The sequence below is a fragment of the Rhinoraja longicauda genome, chromosome 13 (genome assembly GCF_053455715.1).
Source record: "Rhinoraja longicauda isolate Sanriku21f chromosome 13, sRhiLon1.1, whole genome shotgun sequence".
Classification (NCBI taxonomy): Eukaryota; Metazoa; Chordata; class Chondrichthyes; order Rajiformes; family Arhynchobatidae; genus Rhinoraja; species Rhinoraja longicauda.
The window spans coordinates 2,354,927-2,374,669 of NC_135965.1; the positions used below are offsets into that span (position 1 = coordinate 2,354,927).

Below are 19,743 nucleotides of genomic sequence, written 5' to 3' on the forward strand. Positions count from 1 at the left end.
GAGTTCGTCAGGTGAAGCAGCAAATGGACATGCGTCAGCAAAAAAATATTATTTAATCGATGATCGTAGACAGGAAAATCCAAAGGAAAAATAAAACGTCATGCCGATAAATCTTTACTATAGACTAAAAGGCTTTTTTTTTCTCCTTAATGATTGCGGTGTCAGCAGGAATTTAATTTTACTTCCACTGTAAAAAGGCAGAATGTTTATGTTTACACAAGTAAAGGGGCAGATCAATATGCTTTCACTGCTGTGCTGGCTCCAGTCCTGTGGATCCATTGCTCCAGGTTTTGATGTAAAGCCCTGCCACCCAGCATCTCCCTGGAGGCAGGTAGCCGCACACTGATTTGCTACTAGAGGCTGACTCAACGCTGATAGAAATGAGCTGGAGCAGCACCATGCAGAAATTCATCAGCTTTGTCCTCGCATCTCCAAGAATATCCAGATGCCGAGCCCTCTTGCTTTAAGTCTGTGTTTTTCTTCTTCTTTGAATGTGTTGAAGATGAACAACAAAAATAATGGTCTGTTGTGGAAAATAACTGCATCAGCTCCTGTATCTTGAATGGAATATTGCCACTGGGAGTGGCACTTGCCTTTGTGTGTTTGAGGGGCTTCCACGGGAGCAGCTGGAGATCTGGAGCTGGGGACCGGGACATGCTCCTCTGCCTCAGACAGGAAGAAATGTCACACCAAGAGCTCACACAGCGGCTGATCAATGTCATCACCCATGTCGGTAAGAAATAACTAAACTGTGTCATTTACTCCTGCAGCAAGAGCATCTTTGATAAACCCATTTGAAACCATTATGTTGGCCGAAAACAAAACCCTGCGCAATTTGAGAAAATATATATTTCGAGAAAAACCTTTGGAGGTGCTAGGATGTAAAAATATTGCTGGAAAATTATTTTGAATTAATTAACCTGGTGTTACATCACAGAAACAGGACATTCTGCTTGGTAATTTGTGGTTAATTATTGAAACACTCACCTGCCATTTCATGTAACTTGTTCTAATTCAGTGAAATATATGGATGCTTTAATGACTGATGTATTGGGTGGAAGGACTCAAATCCCAGTGGTCAGAAAATGATTTCACAGAATAAAACTGCTTTGGTTTGATGGTTAATCTGCACTTGCTCACCACTTCTTAAAGGGAGGGAAGGGGGGCAGAGTATAAATAAAGGATAAAGGTTACAGATGCATGAAACTGAGTTTGTGGTTTTCAACATATATAGAGTCAGGGATTAGACATCTGATCCATGTTTGCTTTGACTTGGTAAGTCATCATATTTTCTTATTTAAAGGTGAAATATGTCCCAGTATCTAGATTATTTTTTTCCTTTAATGGAAAAAGCACAGAGATTTTTGGAACGAATATCCATGGGTGTGTTTCTGGTGCCCTTCAAGTGATATTAACTTCCAACAATGGTTTGCACTTAATTCCATTTATTTGGGCGCAAAATTGTGTAATGTTGTTGGTTCATCATGGGTATTCAAAAATAATTAACTCAGTGAAATACTAACACGTTGGTTCAGCTATTAGTTTGCTCTTCCCTTTTGCAACAGCAGCTTCACTGAGAACAATGAAAGGTGGATTACAATCTAAAGACAATGACTCACGAGAGATGCAAATGATGTCATAACCTCAGAGATAAAGCCGTTTGGGACTATCCTTTGAACCGTAATATTGCAACATGGTCATTTCAATCTGTTATCATTTATATATTTTTCCTGCTCAATTGTGGGAATTAAAAAAAGCAATGTTATATGCACATGCACAGATAATCAAAGGAAATGTAACGGGCAAGATGAACTGCCCCACCCCCACGTGAATTTTAATCTGTTACCGAAATCGTCTTTGTGAATTGTTGTGCCTTTTCTCAGTGGTGTGGGAAGATCATGCTTAAACTATGATAATTTACTCTTGTGCTGAAAAATTCTATGCATTTAAACAGCGCAGTGGATTTGGATTTAATACCCAGTCGTTTACTGGATATTAAATCGTCCAGTAGTTTGTCTCTGGTAAAACACAAGTGCCCCAAGTGGAGCGTTTCTCTCCATAGAACATGGCCATATTAGTGACTTTGATTCAAGTCAGTTTATTGTCATATCAAGTACAGAGCTAATAGAAATGAGCAGCACGGCGATTAGATTAGATTATCAAGTACACTGCGGTACAGGGGCAATGGAAAACTTGCAACAACATCTTAGGCACTTAGATTCTGGCAGCACACAAAATCATACATGTATACAAAAATGATTCAAGTCAGTGAAAAACGAAAGGACTGTTCAAGAACAAGACATCAGCGCAAAAACAATTGGAAACCATATCTGTGGCACTTCACGAGGTGGACCATAGTATGTTCCATTGCTGAAGTAGAAATAGGGTTTACAGGTTGGTTCAAGAACATGATGGTTTCAGGAAAGTAGCTGTTCCTGAACCTCGTGATGTGGGACTTAAAGCTCCTGTACCTCCAGCCAGGTGGTAGCAGTAAGAAGGGGACATGGCTCAGATGTTGGCGATTCATGATGATGTGTGATGGGCGATGGGGATTCTTGATGATGAGTGATGGATGATGGATGATGATGATGGGAATTCTTGATGATGGGTGATGGATGATGGATGATGATGATGGGAATTCTTGATGATTGATGATGGGTGATGGATGATGGGAATTCTTGATGATGGATGATGGGAATTCTTGATGATAGGTGAAGGATGATGGGCGATGGGTGACAGACGATGGACGATGGCTCATGGCTGATGGCTCATGGATGGATGGCACCTTCATGAGGCAGTGGATGCTTTTGATGGTGGGGAAAGTGTGCCATGCTGGACTACCCTGCTTCCACCACGCTGTGCAGCCTCTTTAATCCCTATGTGTTGGACCTGCCCACTAGGCCATGATGCAACAAGACAGGATACTTACTATGGCGCATTTGTAGAAGTTTGTTGAGAGTACAAGGTGACAAGATGAATCTCTTCACATTTCTAAGAAAACTAGCACCTGGCCATGCGTTCTGTCTGGCAGTCAAGGCCTGCTGGATCTCCAGGTTGCTAAATATTTTAACGCCTCTTTCTATTCCCAATCTGGGGAACAGCATCTCACAATATTGCACCTCGCAGTATTGTGAGCAGTTTTGGGTCCTGTATCTGAGGAAGGATATGCTGGCTCTGGAGAGGGTCCAGAGCAGGGTTACAAGAATGATCCCAGGAATGGGTGGGTTAACATGTAATGTGTGTTTGACAGCACTGGGCCTGTACTCACTGGGGTTTAGAAGGATGAGGGGGGACCTCATTGAAACTTACCGGATAGTGAAAGGCCTGGATAGAATGAATGTGGAGAGGATGTTTCTACTAGTGGGAGAGTCTAGGACTAGAGGGCACAGCCTTGGAATAGAGGGATGCACCTTTAGAAAGGAGATGAGAAGGAATTTCTTTAGTCAGAGGGTGGTGAATCTGTGGAATTCTTTTCCACAGAAGACTGTGGAGGCCAAGTCAGTGGATATTTTTAAGGCTAAGATTGACAGATTCTTGATTAGTACGGGTGTCAGGGGTTATAGAGCCAGGAGAATGCGGTTGAGAGGGAGAGATAGATCAGCCATGATGGAATGGCCAAGTAGAACTGATGGGCCGAATGGCCTAGTTCTGCTCCTAGAATTTATGAACAATAAACCAGTTACAGCCAAATGATTATGAACAATGAATTCTCCAATGTTAAGTAATACCTCCCTAGCCCCTCTGTTTCTGTGCCGATCCCACCCTAGAGTGCAGCCATTTCTCCCGCTATCTCCCCCAACCCCAATTACCCTGCTCCTTTCCCCTTCTGTGCTATTTGAAGAACAGCACAATATTCTTCAAGAAAATATAAAAAGGGTGCAGAGACTCACGTGCTGTATAAACACGCAGTTTAATATTTCAACGATGCAGCTCAACAATCAGTACAAGAGGGCAAGGTGTGTGTTGACGTGTTGTCTGTGAGGTGGAGACCAGCTCCAGTGTCCTCTGCCTACCGCCAGCAGACCACCCAGGTCGGCGTTGATCACGCCAGGCCCACGCGAGTGCTCGAGCTCGAGCTCGATGAGCGACAGTCCCAGACCAAGGTGGCTCGGCCTGCCACAAGGGTTAAACAATTGACAGAAGGTGTTTGAGAGGACATTTTGAAAGGAGGCCCTAATTGTGCCAACAACAGCAGCAGCAGCATGACTCATTGTTGAGTTTCCCCATCTGAGTTAGAAGGTTTCGGTTTCAAGATTCACCCCAGAGACTGAATTGCCTGTTCCATGCCAACTGTTCAGTGCAGTACTATGGGTGCACTACCATTGGAAATGCTTTTGAATGAAACAAAAAGGAAAAAGGATCAATTTGAATTTTGTCTTCTCAGTGAAGAATTACACTGGAATTTGGAAGGATGAGAGGGGATCTTATCGAAACGTAAAAGATTATTGAGGGGTTGGACACATTAGAGGCAGGAAACATGTTCCCAATGTTGGGGGAGTCCAGAACAAGGGGCCACAGTTTAAGAATAAGGGGTAGGCCATTTAGAACGGAGGTGAGGAAAACCTTTTTCGGTCAGAGTTGTGAATCTGTGGAATTCTCTGCCTCAGAAGGCAGTGGAGGCCAATTCGCTGAATGCATTCAGGAGAGAGCTAGATAGAGCTCTTAAGGATAGCGGAGTTAGGGGGTATGGGGAGAAGGCAGGAACGGGGTACTGATTGAGAATGATCAGCCATGATCACATTGAATGGCGGTGCTGGCTTGAAGGGCCGAATGGCCACCTCCTGCACCTAATGTCTATTGTCTATTGACCGAGTCTAGCATCTATTCCTGAATCACCATCACAGCTATTTTGTTCACATTTCTTCATAGGATGTCAAGTACTTCATGATGTCATGAAGGGTGCTTACTAGTTTAATTTAGTGATACAGCACGGAATTAGGCCCTTCGGCCCATCGGGTCCGCGCCGACCAGCGATCCCCGCACATTAGCACTATCCTATACTAGGAACAATTTTTTTTACATTAATACCAAGCCAATTAACTTACAAACCCGTACGTCTTTGGAGTGTGGGAGGAAACAGAAGTTCTCGGAGAAAACCCACGCAGGTCACGGGGAGAGCGTACAAACTCCGCACAGACAGCACCAGTAACCGGGATGGAACCCAGGTCTCTGGCGCTGTAAGCGCTGTAAGGCAGCAACTCTACCGCTGCACAACCGTGCTACCCATGAACATGAAACATAGAAATAGTTTTCTTTCTACAAGACTACAAAATCACAATTCAAAATGGGTGAATGAGCATTGAAATGAAGTGAAAAGTTCAGTATATCTTTTATTGGATCATCCACGGCATATTTTATCAAATGCCCAACTGCAGCACAGCGTCATGGATAAAGACTGCTAATTCTCTCTTCCCTGATATTTTATGAAGTGCCTTCTCATTAGTGTGGCTGCTCATCACAAGCTGAAGGAAGCAATTGCTGAGGAGCCTGGCTTTATTTGCAGTTGAAAACTAAAAGTTATCTCGAAGATAGACACAAAAAGCTGGAGTAACTCAGTGGGTCAGACAGCTTCTCTGGAGTTTTCTCAGACTTGCACCTATGAATGCATTTGTGAATCTGTGGAATTCTCTGCCACAGAGGGCAGTGGAGGCCGATTCACTGGATGTTTTCAATAGAGAGTTAGATTTAGCTCTTGGAGCTAAAGGAATCAAGGGATACGGGGAAAAAGCAGGAATGGGGAACAGATTTTAGATGATCACCCATGATCATATTGAATACCTGTACTGGCTCGAAGGGCCGAGTGGCCTACTCCTGCACCTATTTTTCTATGTTTCTATGCTGTCAGACCTGCTGAGTTACTCCATCTTACAGAGACGTATACAATCATAAAAGGACTGGACAAGCTAGATGCAGGAAATATGTTTCCAATGTTGGGGAAGTCCAGAACCAGGGGCCACAGTCTAAGAATAAAGGGGAGGCCATTTAAAACTGAGGTGACAAGAAACTTTTTCACCCAGAGAGTTGTGAATTTGTGGAATTCTCTGCCACAGAAGGCAGCGGAGGCCAATTCACTGGTTGAATTATTTGAAAGAGAGTTAGATAGAGCTCTAGGGGCTAGTGGAATCAAGGGGATATGTGTCAAGGCAGGCATGGGTTACTGATCGTGGATGATCAGCCATGATCACAATGAATGGCGGTGGTGGCTCGAAGGGCCAAATGGCCTCCTCCTGCACCTATTTTCTATGTTTCTCTGTTTCTAAACCAGCAACTGCAATTCCTTCCTGCACTAAAAGTATCCCATCAGACTTCAGTAAGCATATTCACAATCTTCCTTGAGTACAACAGGTGGTGCAAATAGAGAAAGGAAACAGAATACTGAATATAGTGTTATAGATACGTTTAAGTTTGAACATAAAGTTTAAGACTGCACATTATGGATCTGTCCACGTTCTTCTGATCCAAGATACACACACAAAGCTGGAAGAACCCAGTGGGTCAGACAGCATCTCTGGAGAAAAGGAATAGGTGATGTTTCGGGTCGAGACCCTTCTTCAGGCTGAGAGTCGGGGGGAAAAGGAATAGATGACTTCTGACTCAAATTTCAAAACTGCTTGGTTCGGAAATGAATACATAGTCCCATTAGACATATATTATTGCAGTCTGCACAATCATTGGTGGTAGGAATCGATTCATTACGCTTACAGTAAGTCGTTGTTTGCTTTCATGCTGCATTATTGCTGAAACCAAATCTAGGGGGATTATCCTATCATGTACTTGGCTTCCAGCAGTGGTGAGACCACTGCCAATCTCAGAGGACAGGGTTGGAGTGTTTGGTGACTGCCCATTCTGCCACCTCACCACCACCTTTGCCAACTCCACCTGCATCTTCGAGTCATACAGTGATACAAATGGAAACAGGCGCAACTTGCCCAAGTCAGCCAACGTGCCCCAGCTACACTAGTCCCACCTGCCTGAGCTTGGCCCATATCTCTCCAAACCTGTCCTATCCATGGATCTGTCTAACTGCTCCTTTGTGTGAAAAGGTTACCCCTCAGATTCCTATTAAATCTTTTCCCCTTCACCTTAAACCTATGTTCTCTGGCCTCAATTCACCTACTCTGGGCAAGAGACTGTGTGCATCTACCCGATCTATTCCTCTCGTGATTTTGTACACCTCAATAAGACCCTCCCTCATCCTCCTGCGCTCCAAGGAATAGAGTCCCAGCCTACTCAACCTCTCCCTACAGCTCAAACCCACTAGCCCTGGCAACATATTTGTAAATCGTCTCTGTACCCTTTCCATGTTGACTGCATCTTTTCTCTAACATGGTGCCCATCACATTTAAGGGAATAATTTCAAGCCGCACATCCTTTAACATGGGTAATACAGAACTATTTAAAACTATGTTATCAGTATTACAAGCAAATTATTTGCCTTGGACATTAATTGGGTAAAGCAATACTCGAAATTGTATAGAAAAACTGAGTGACCATCCTAAGAGAGGCACAAAATGCTGGAGTAACTCAGCGGATCAGACAGCATCTCTGGAGAGAAGGAACGGGTGACATTTCAGTTTGAGACCCTTCTTCAGACTGATCCTGTTCAATTTCCAAAAGCAGCTGCAAGTCTGCAACAGCGGCACGGTGGCGCAGGGGTAGAGTTGCAGCCTTGTAGCGTTGCAGCACCAGAGACCCAGGTTCAATCCCGACTACGGGCGCTGTCTGTACGGAATTTGTACGTTCTCCCATGACCGCCTGGGTTTTCTCTGAGATCTTCGGTTTCCTCCCACACTCCAAAGACGTACAGGTTTGTAGGTTAATCAGCTTGGGTTTGTATACTTGGTATAAGTGTAAATTGTCCCTAGTGTGTGTAGGATTGTGTTAATGTGCGGGGATCGCTGGTCAGTGCAGGCTCGGTGGCCAAAGGGCCTGTTTCTGCGCTGTATCTCTAAACTAAACTAAATTAATCTAAAACACCTTCATAAAGTCATATGAGGAAAGATTGGAAAGACTGGGCTTGTATCCGCTGGAGTTTAGAAGGATGAGAGGGGATCTTATAGAGACATATAAAACTATAAAAGGACTGGACAAGCTAGATGCAGGAAAAATGTTCCCAATGTTTGGTGAGTCCAGAACCAGGGGCCACAGTCTAAGAATAAAGGGGAGGCCGTTTAAAACTGATATGCCAAAGCACCAGGGTTACCAGCCTGAAGAAGGGTCTCAACCTGAAACGTCACCCATTCCTTCCCTCCAGAGATGCTGCCTGTCCCGCTGAGCTACTCCTCCATTGTGTGTTTATCTCGGGTTATCTTCGTGGGTGGCTTTAACTTCTACAATATTGTCTGGGGCTTGCACAATGCAAAAATGCAACTTGCTCGGGACTGACTTTGAGACCCATCGCGGGGTCGTGGACTTACCATCGGAGCCTCCGATTCCTTGCCTGGGATCCACGCTCCAACTGCGGCTTGCGGACTTCAACATCGAGGAGCTCGCAGTCTTGGGTAGAGACCGATGTCGGGAAGCTCCAAATCGCAGAAGGTTCAGCTAGCCCTGACCCGGGTCTGATCGCCCAGCATGGGGGAGCTGAGATTCCCTCCCGATGCAGGAGCTTGATCGCCCCGATGCAGAAAATCCAAACGCCGCCGGCTACGGGAGCTGATCGCCCCGTCAACGGAAGGCTCGAGGCCCCCGACCGCGGGACAACAAAGAAGGGAAGAGGTTGAACTTTTTTTCACCTTCCATCACAGTGAGGAATGTGGAGGAGTCACTGTGGTGGATGTTCATGTTAAAATGTATTTTGTGTGTCCTGTTGCTTTTTATTGGTATGACTGTACGGTAAATGAAATTCCTCGTATGCTGCAAAACATACTTGGCTAATAAAGTATGATTATGATGATTATGATGATTATGATTATGAAAATTGCTTAGACAGGGCATAATGCGTTGGGTGCATCCAAGAGCGTTTCCTTAAGCTGTATGTGGATAGTCCAACCTGAGAAAGGAACATGCTGGGCCTTGTGTTTGGAAATGAGCCTGGCCAGGTGACTGGTGTGGTAGTGGAAGAGCATTTTGTGGACGGTGATTGCAACTCCAGAAGTTTTTAGTTTAATTAGATTCAGGAGAGATCTGGACCTTGTGGGAATAAACTAAATTGGAGTAAAGGAGAATATAGCATTATTAGGCAGTGGCTCGGGAGGATACACTGGGAGCAGATGTTATTAGGGACGTCCACATCTAACACTGGAATCGTTTAAAGGCCAGTTGATTATAGTTCAGAGCCAACATGTTCCAGGAGAAGGAGGGATGGCAAATAAAGGTAGCTAGTTAAGACCAGAGAGGTTGGAAGTTTGATCAAAAAGAAAAAAAACTAGGTGCAACTAAGGTTTAACAATTCGGAATCAGATCAAGGAAGGAGGAAATAACTCAGCGGATCATTAGAAGGAGCACAAAATGCCAAAGCTCTTTACACCTACATTAAAAACAAGAAGGTAACTAGGGAGAAGGTAGGGCTACTCAAGGATAAAGGAGGGAATTTGTGCTTGGAGTCTGGGAATGTGGGCAAGTAGTTTGCATTTATAGTCACCAGGGAGAAGGACATGGAGGACAGTGAGATCAGTGTGGAGAATATGTAGATGCAAGGGCACGATGAGATAAAGAAGGAGGAGAGGTTGTGGCTCTTGAAGAGCATCAAGGACCTGGTGAGATCTCTCCCAGGTTATGAGAGAGACAAGAGATGAAGTTGCAGGAGCCTTGACTAAGATTTTTGCATCTTCTCTAGCCACAAGTGAGGTCACTGAGGTCTGGAGAGTAGCTACTGTTGTTCCTTAGAACATAGAACATAAAACAGTACAGCACAAGAACAGGCCCTTAGGATCACAATGTCTGTGCAGAACATCATGCCAAGACCATCTCTTATTTACCTGTGTATAATCCATATCCCTTCAGTCTCTGCATGTCAATAGACCCATCCAAATGCCTCTGAAAGACCAGGGTCACATGTGCTTCAACCACCAGGCACGCGCCACCCTCAGTGTAGAAAAACATAACAATCCAAGAGAAAACAGCCCAAGTGTGTGCGACCCTTCCTTGTGGCAAATATCCCCTAGTCGAAGCCCCAACACCACTCCGGTAAACCTCCCCTGCACCCTTTCCAAAGCCTTCACATCCTTCCTACAACGGGGGTGATCAGAACTGCACGCAATACTCCAAATGTGACCGAACCAAAGTCCCATAAAGCTGTTTCATGACATCCTGACTCTTGTACTCAGCACCCCAACGTATAAAGGCAAACGTACCATGTGCCATCTTTACAACTTTATCTAGTTGTGTTGCTACTTTCAGGGCACTGTGGGCCCGACGGTCCCTTTGGATATCAATGCTGTTGAGGATCATGCCACTAATGGTATATTTTGCCCTTGCATTTGACCTCCCTAGGTGCAACACCTCACTTATGCTTGGATTAAACCACCTGCCATTTCTCCGTCTATCTCTGTGGATGATCTATATCCCACTCTCTACCTTTACAGCTCTCCTCACGGTCCGCGGCCCCAGCAATCTTGGTGTCATCTGCAAACCTACTAACTAAGTAAAGTCATTTATATACATCACAAGCAGCAGAGGTCCCAGCACAGATCTCTGCTCCACAGGTCACAGACCTCCAGCCTCAATATTGCCCAAGCACCACAATCCTCTGTCTTCTGCCATTAAGCCAATTCTGAATCCATTCGACAAAGTCACTGTTAATCCAGTGCATCTGATTTTTCTTTTGGATCAGCCCACCATGGGGGACCTTATCAAATGCCTTACTAAAATCCATGCAGGCAACATCCACCAGCCTACCGTTCATCACCTCCTCAAAAAACTCAATCGTTATGGTCTGCCATGTACAAAGCCTTGCTGTCTGTCCCTAATTAACCCATTCTCCTCCAAATGGGAGTTAATCCCATCCCGAAATATCCTCTTCAATCGCTTACTTAACACTAACATGAGAATTGAATTGAATTGAATAAGTTTATTGGCCAAGTATGTACACATACAAGGAATGTGCTCGCAAGTAACAACACGAACATAGAGTAAACAATTAAGAATAAAGCATAAAACATTAAAACATTAAGAATAAAACATTATAGTTTAAACATGTGAATGAAATAAACCTGAGCAAAAGGAGGCAACAGACTTTTGGTTATTGAGTAACATAGAAACATAGAAAATAGGTGCAGGAGGAGGCCATTCAGCCCTTCGAGCCAGCACTGCCATTCAATGTGATCACGGCTGATCATCCACAATCAGTAAGCCGCGCCTGCCTTCTCCCCATATCCCTTGATTCCACTAGCCCCTAGAGCTCTATTTAAAGGGCCTGTCCCACTTTAGGCGATTTTAAGGCGACTGCCGGTGACTAGGCTGTCGCCGACAGTTCGCCGGGTGTCGCTGGCATGATCGTGAGGAGTCTTCCAAGAATCGTAGTGGAACTCAGCGCGTCGCCGAGAAATCTTCCGGAGTGAAATTTCTCGGCGACAGCTGGCTTGTCGCCAAGTATCGTTGCTTATTGCGGGCGCTGTCGCATGCTGTCCCCAGGTTTGCTAGGTTCTCTTAGATGCATTTAGAAGCACGTAATATTAAATTAAGTAAAGTCATTTGAAGATACCATCAAATACTTGTGTTTAACCAATTTATTTACCGTCAGGACATTTGACAGGTAGATTGGAGGCGACAGTTTGACGGTCAGGTAAGCGTGGGAATTTTCGCGATGTTTATGGCCATCAGCGATTACATTTAAAGTAGGCTCCCAACCCAGATATGCAACCCAGAAACCAGATATGCATCTCCCGTACATTTTCAAAGAATGCCCACACACCGCACAAAAATCCATTCAACCACATTTAAAATTAAATTTCTTAATACTGCTATTAGTAAACTAGAAGTCAATCCAGTTTATTCCTTGTTACCGTGAAGCTTGGTTTTCAAGTAACCCGGGCAAGATGTCATAGTTCAAAACTCTCAAGTAATTACCGACTTGTCAGTGATTTCAGCGAAAATTAGGACGCCGGAGAAGCATTGACAGCGTGGGAATTTCGCGATGTTTCCGAAGACGGTGTAATCTCGACCTGACTCGGCATTGTCGTGGTCATTGTCGTCGGGTAAAAGAAAATTTCGGCAATCTGCTACGACTTTGACAGTCGCCGGCAGTCGTCTAAAAAAATCGCCTACGTGGGACAGGCCCTTTACTCTCTCTTAAATCCATCCAGTGATTTGGCCTCCACTGCCCTCTGTGGCAGAGAATTCCACAAATTCACAACTCTCTGGGTGAAAAAGTTCTTTCTCACCTCAGTTTTAAATGAAGGCCCTTTATTCTAAGACTGTGGCCCCTGGTTCTGGACTCCCCCAACATTGGGAACATTTTTTCTGCATCTAGCTTGTCCAGTCCTTTTATAATTTTATACGTCTCTATAAGCTCCCCTCTCATCCTTCTAAACTCCAGTGAATACAAGCCTGGTCTTTTCAATCTTTCCTCAGATGACAGTCCCGCCATCCCAGGGATCAATCTTGTGAACCGACGCTGTACTGCCTCAATTACAAGGTTGTCCTTCCACAAATTAGGAGACCAAAATTGCACACAATACTCCAGATGTGGTCTTACCAGGGCCCTATACAACTGCAGAAGAACCTCTTTACTCCTATTGTAAAATCCTCTCGTTATGAAGGCCAACATGCCATTAGCTTTCTTCACTGCCTGCTGTACCCGCACGCCAACCTTCAGTGACTAGTGTACAAGGACACCCAGGTCTCGCTGCACTTCCCCCTTACCTAACCTGACACCATTGAGATAATAATCTGCCTCCTTGTTTTTGCCGCCAAAGTGGATAACCTCACATTTATCTATATTATACTGCATCTGCCATGCATCTGCCCACTCACTCAACCTGTCCATGTCACTCTGCAACCTCCTAACATCCTCTTCACAGTTGACACTGCCACCCAGCTTTGTGTAATCTGCAAACTTGCTAGTGTGACTTCTAATTCTTTCATCCAAATCATTAATATATATGGTAAACAGTTGTGGCCCCAACACCGAGCCTTGCGGCACTCCACTCGCCACTGCCTGCCATTCTGAAAAGGACCCGTTTACTCCTACTCTTTGTTTCCTGTCCGCCAACCAATTCTCTATCCATGTTAACACCCTACCCCCAATACCATGTGCTCTAATTTTGCTCACCAGTCTCCCGTGTGGGACCTTATCAAAGGCTTTCTGAAAGTCTAGATACACTACATCCACTGGCTCCCCTTCATCCATTTTACTTGTCACATCCTCAAAAAATTCCAGAAGATTAGTCAAGCATGATTTCCCTTTCATAAATCCATGCTGACTTGGATTTATCCTTTTACTGCTATCCAAATGCACCGTTATTACCTCTTTAATAATTGACTCCAGCATCTTCCCCACCACCGATGTCAGTCTAACTGGTCTGTAATTCCCCATTTTCTCTCTCGTTCCTTTCTTGAAATGTGGGATAACATTAGCTATCCTCCAATCCACAGGAATTGATCCTGAATCTATTGAACATTGCAAAATGATCACCAATGCGTCCACTATTTCTAGAGCCACCTCCCTGAGGACCCTGGGATGCAGACCATCAGGCCCTGAGGATTTATCATCCTTCAGTCCCATTAGTCTACCCAATACTATTTCTCGCCTAATGAAAATTTATTTCAGTTCCTTTACCCCCCTAGATCCTCTGTCTTCTGGTACATCTGGGAGATTGTTTGTGTCTTCCTTAGTGAAGACAGATCCGAAGTACCTGTTCAACTCTTCTGCCATTTCCTTGTTACACATAATAATTTCACCCGTGTCTGCCTTCAAGGATTGTCTTTGCTAATCCTTTTCTCTTAACATATCTAATGTTAATTTCCTTTTACACTACCTTTTGCTCCACTGCGATTTCTCCTCAAGGTATGTCAACTTTGAAGAAGTTCTCCTCCTCTCTTCGACGAGAGTTTAGCAACATGCTCTCTCACTGCTCCCCCTCTGTGATTTCTCCTGCCCTCCTGCTCTGTGACCACATTTTGAAAAAAAAACTTATTTACATCGGCGAAACCAAACGCAGGCTCGGCGATCGCTTCGCTCAACACCTTCGCTCAGTCCGCCTTAACCAACCTGATCTCCCGGTGGCTGAGCACTTCAACTCCCCCTCCCACTCCCAGTCTGACCTTTCTGTCATGGGCCTCCTCCAGTGCCATAGTGAGGCCCACCGGAAATTGGAGGAACAGCACCTCATATTTCGCCTGGGCAGCTTGCAGCCCAGCGGTATGAACATCGACTTCTCCAACTTTAGATGGTTCCTCTGTCCCTCTCTTCCCTTCCCCTTCCCAGATCTCCCTCTATCTTTCTGTCTCCACCTATATCCTTCCTTTGTCCCACCCCCCTGACATCAGTCTGAAGAAGGGTCTCGACCCGAAAGGTCGCCCATTCCTTCTCTCCAGAGATGCTGCCTGACCTGCTGAGTTACTCCAGCATTTTGTGAATAAATACCTTTGATGTTAATTGGAGTTGATTAGAATTGGAGTTGATTGGAGCAGGTCGTTTGATGGAACAGTAATGTATGGAAAGTGAGATGTGTTTAAAACTGTGCTGACAGGTTCATGGAATGCATGTTGCTGTTGGAGTGAAGGGCAGGGCAGGTGGGCACAAGGAAGCTTGGATGATGAGAGCAACTGAGGCTCTGATCAAGAATAAGAAGGAGGCACTGGGCAGGTATAAGCAGGTACAATAGGGGGAAACGGGTAACCTGAGAAAGAATGGGGCCCTCAGGAATCAAAGGAATGTGTGGAGCCACAGAAGATGGGCTAGGTCCTCAATGAGTATTTACCATGGAGAACTTGGAACTATGTTCTCTGGTTCTCGATTTCTCCTACTCTGATTTAGATTTTTTAGATTTAGAGATACAGCGCAGAAACAGGCTCTTCGGCCCACCGGGTCCGCGCCGCCCAGCGATCCCCGCACATTAACACTATCCTACACACACTAGGGATAATTTTTACATTTGCCCAGCCAATTAACCTACATACCTGTACGTCTCTGGAGTATGGGAGGAAACCGAAGATCTCGGAGAAAACCCACGCAGGTCACGGGGAGAACATACAAACTCCGTACAGATGGCGCCTGTAGTCAGGATCGAACCTGAGTCTCCGGCGCTGCATTCGCTGTAAGGCAGCAACTCTACCGCTGCGCCACTGTGCTGCACATACAACTCTGTATGTTTACCTGATCTATTCCTCTCATGATTTTGTACACCTCCATAAGACCCCGCATCATCTCCTGTGCTCCAAGGAATAAACCCCTAGCCTGGTCAACCTCTCCCTATAGCTCAGGCCCTTGAGAACTAGCAATATTCCTGGTAAATCTCGAACACTTTCAAGTTTGACAACAACTTTCCTATAATATGGTGATCAAAACTGAACACAATACTTTAAATATGGCCTCACCAATGTCTTATAGAACTGTAACATGAACTCACTACATTGGTCTTCATCAGCCAGAGTATTGAATATCAATGTGCCAAAAGCCTTCTTATCTGCCCTATCCACCTGTAACACCATATTCAAGGAACTATGTACCTGCAATCCTAGATCTCTCTGCTCCACAACACTCCCCAGAGCCCTACCATTTACTGTGTAGGTCCTGCCCACATTAGACTTCCCAAAATGCAATACCTCACATTTCTCTGTATTAAATTCCATTAACCATTCCTCCACCCACCTGGCCAATTGATCCAGATCCTGCTGCAATATTTCACAACCATCTTCACTATCTGAAAAACCACCCACTTTTGTATCATCAGCAAACTTGCTAATCTTGCCCTGTATGTTCTCATCCAAATTATCGATATAGATGACAGATAGTAACGGGCCCAGCACTGAACCCTGAGGCACACCACTAGTCACAGGCCTCCTCTCCGAAAAACAACCTTCCACTATCACCCTCTGCTTCCTTCCATGAAACCAATTTGCTATCCAGTCGGCTAGCTCTCCTTGGATCCCACCTGATCTAACCTTCCAGAGCAGCCTACCATGCGGAACCTTGTCAAATGCCGTGCTGAAATCCATTTGTACAACATCTACAGCTCTGTCCTCATCCACCTTTTTGGTCACATCTTCAAACATCTCAATCGTGACCACCCGCCTACAAAACCATGCTGACTATTGCTAATCAGCCCTTGTGCATCTAAATGCATGTGTATCGTCCCTTAGAATACTCTCTAGTAAATTTCTGACCACAGATGCTGGGCCTTTTGAGATTGTGTGTAGGATGTTCATCGTGACACTTTCTAGTGCTTGCTATTTTTTATTTCAGATTTCCAGTATCTGCAGTTTCTTGATTTACATTTACATCAAGGGTGTAATCTTTCATTATATTTAGAAGGTAATAAAAACTCAAAAAGGATCTCCCATTGGCTCAGCACTTCAACTCCCACTCCCATTCCCAATCTGACCTTTCTGTCCTGGGCCTCCTCCATTGTCAGAGTGAGGCCCAGCGCAAATTGGAGGAACAGCACCTCATATTTCGCTTGGGTAGTTTACACCAAAGATACCAGAGGAACAAGATGGACCACTCCGTTGAAATCGCCTATACTGAAGTGCAGTACGCAAAGGAGCGTAACGTCCGCCATTTTAGTAGGCAAAACCCACCGATCGCTATGCCTCTCGCAGTGTAATCAGTGTTTTGGGGGAACAGTATGTGGGATGATACCATTAAAATGCAGAATATATCTCATCTATCAATTTACAGATTTTTGTTATTTTTCTATTTAAATGTTTCTGCAGGTTTCTGCCTACCAAAGTGGCGCCATGACATGCTACGGCTTTTAGGGTCGAGTGGTCTATCTTGTTCCCCTAGTATCTTTGGTTTACACCCCAGCAGTATGAACATTGACTTCTCTAACTTCAGATAGCTCCTGCTTTCCCACTCTTATCCCCTCCCCCTTCCCAGTTCTCCCACTAGTCTTCCTGTCTCCGACTACATTTTCTCTTTGTCCCACCCCCTCCCCTGACATCAGTCTGAAGAAGGGTCTCGACCCGAAACGTCACCCATTCCTTTTCTCCAGGAGATGCTGCCTGACCAGCTGAGTTACTCCACAATTGCGTGTCTACCTTTGAATCTATTAATTCACAAAATGCTGGAGTAACTCAGCAGGTCAGGCAGCATCTCAGGAGAGAATGAATGGGTGACGTTTCGGATCGAGACCCTTCTTCAGACTGATGTCAGGGGGGGGCGGGACAAAGGAAGGATATAGGTGGAGACAGGAAGATAGAGGGAGATCTGGGAAGGAGGAGGGGAAGAGAGGGACAGAGGAACTATCTAAAGTTGGAGAAGTCGATGTTCATACCACTGGGCTGCAAGCTGCCCAGGCGAAATATGAGGTGCTGTTCCTCCAATTTCCGGTGGGCCTCACTATGGCACTGGAGGAGGCCCATGACAGAAAGGTCAGACTGGGAGTGGGAGGGGGAGTTGAAGTGCTCGACCACCGGGAGATCAGGTTGGTTAATGTGGACCGAGTGCGGGTGTTCAGCGAAGCGATCGCCGAGCCTGCCTTTGGTTTCGCCGATGTAAATAAGTTGACATCTGGAGCAGCGGATACAATAGATGAGGTTGGAGGAGGTGCAGGTGAACCTCTGTCTCACCTGGAAAGACAGAATCTATTAATGTGATTGACTAACTCCAGCAATGGATAAAAAGTTATAGTGGCTGATCTACTTGATCCCTGCTCGTCTTTGAAATAGACCCTCTGAGCTCTGGGACCCAAAGACGCTGTTTTCAATATTTATGCGCAGATAGGTTAAAGTAGCACATTCATATCTGTTTAGCAATTAGATTTAATTATGCAACCAAAACAACAGAACATTCAATGTGCCAGAAAACACCAAATAAAATGTAAACATTTCACCTGAGCCTTGCAAATTGTGCAATTGAACATACTGGATGAATCAACTCTTGTGGTTCAGTGTTCACAGACGTTTTGATAAATATTACACCAATTGTATCACATAAATAATGACACAAGATGACACTGACAATAATGAGTGCAACACTAGAACAGGCCCTCTGACTCACCAGGTCTGGCTGAATCTACTGAAACGAATTCCTACACTAACGCCTCTACTATATCTTCTTTTACCATCGCCCCTGGCAACACATTTTGCGCACCTAAAATAGGAACTATTTTGAAAAAAACGATGCCCTCTGGTAATTGACATTTCTTCCCTGGGAAGAAGATTCTGGCTGTCTACCCTATCTGTGCCTCACATCATTTTATAAACGTCGGCCAGATCTCCCCTCGGCCTCTGATGCTCCAGAAAAATATGTTTGCCCAACCTCTCCACTTAACTAATACTCTCTAATTCAAGTAGCATCCTAGCACTCTAGGCCTTGTAGCGAGAAATGAGCCTGACCAGATGATTTGGGTTTCAGTGGGAGAGTATTTTCTAAACCGTGATCACAACTCTTTACAATAAGATATTGTCTATTGTCTATTGTCTATTGTCTATTGATAGTTATGATTAAGGATTAGTCGGCACGGTGGCGTAGTGGTAGAGTTGCTGCCTTACAACCCCAGAAACATGGGTTCAATCCTGACAATGAGTGCTGTCTGTACGGAGTTTGTACGTTCTCCCTGTGACCTGGGTGGGTTTTCTCCGGGAAGCTCTGGTTTCCTCCCACACTCCAAAGACGTACAGGTTAGTAGGTTAATTGGCTTGATAGAGATGTAAACTGTCCCTAGTGTGTATAGGATAGTGTTAATGTGCGGGGATCGCTGGTCGGCGCGGACTCTGGTCTGTTTCCGCGCTGTATCTCTAAACTAAACCCTCTGGGTGGTGGAGGGGAGAGTGCTAAATTGCGGAAACTCAAATTACAAAAGAAAGCATATATAATGTTTAGGAAGATGGAATCGGACAGGGCTTTGAGGAATATAAAGCATGGGATTCAAACAGGAAATGAGGTCGAAAGGGGCCTTGAGGGGGGGAGAGAGAGAGGGGGGGGAGGGAGAGAGAGAGGGGGGAGAGAGAGCGAAACGATCGCCGAGCCTGCGCTTGGTTTCGCCGATGTAAATAAGTTGACATCTGGAGCAGCGGATGCAATAGATGTAAATATATTGAGGGGGGAGAGAGAGAGGGGGGGAGAGAGAGAGAGATGGGGGAGAGAGAGAGAGAGAGAGATGGGGGGAGAGATAGAGAGGGGGAGGGAGAGAGAGAGAGGGGGGAGGGAGAGAGAGGGGGAGGGAGAGAGAGGGGGGAGGGAGAGAGAGGGGGGGCGGAGGGGGGAGGGAGAGGGGGGAGAGAGAGAGAGGGGGAGAGAGAGAGAAGGGGAGGAAGAGGGAGAGGAATTTATTTGCACAAGTTAAATATACATTAATTTAAATGATTTAAAAATAGGATAGTTTTAAATGTATTCAAGGTATTTAGAAACTGTTGATCTTTGAGAGCTGAAGCTGTCAAGACACCATCAGTACCATCCACGTCTTGATGAGTTGCAGCTTAAACGGTACTCCAGCAACAAGGCAGGGCTTGATAAGATCCACGAGGCATGAAAATTACACGAAGTCCAGGGGATTGAGCGTAGGTGCGCGCTGGGATAATTATGTGCTGACTAATGTTTTTTTATTATATCCTTCACTAATATTTGAGAAATAGGGTAGAATTAGGCATAATTACAAGCATCTATTTAAATACCTGACATTGGGCGGTCACGGT

At 45.1% G+C, this 19,743-nt stretch overlaps 1 protein-coding gene across 4 annotated transcripts in view; it reads left to right on the forward strand.

The window, feature by feature from the left end:
* The first annotated feature begins 389 nt into the window (after positions 1 to 389).
* Positions 390 to 19,743, forward strand: part of mcf2l2 (MCF.2 cell line derived transforming sequence-like 2) — a 327,596-nt gene continuing 308,242 nt past the window's right edge. For all 4 annotated transcript variants that reach the window (XM_078410194.1, XM_078410198.1, XM_078410195.1 and 1 more), the window contains exon 1: positions 390 to 733. In XM_078410194.1, the coding sequence (XP_078266320.1) occupies positions 655 to 733 (79 nt within the window). In that variant the 5' untranslated portion in view covers positions 390 to 654. The remainder of the gene's footprint in view (positions 734 to 19,743) is intronic.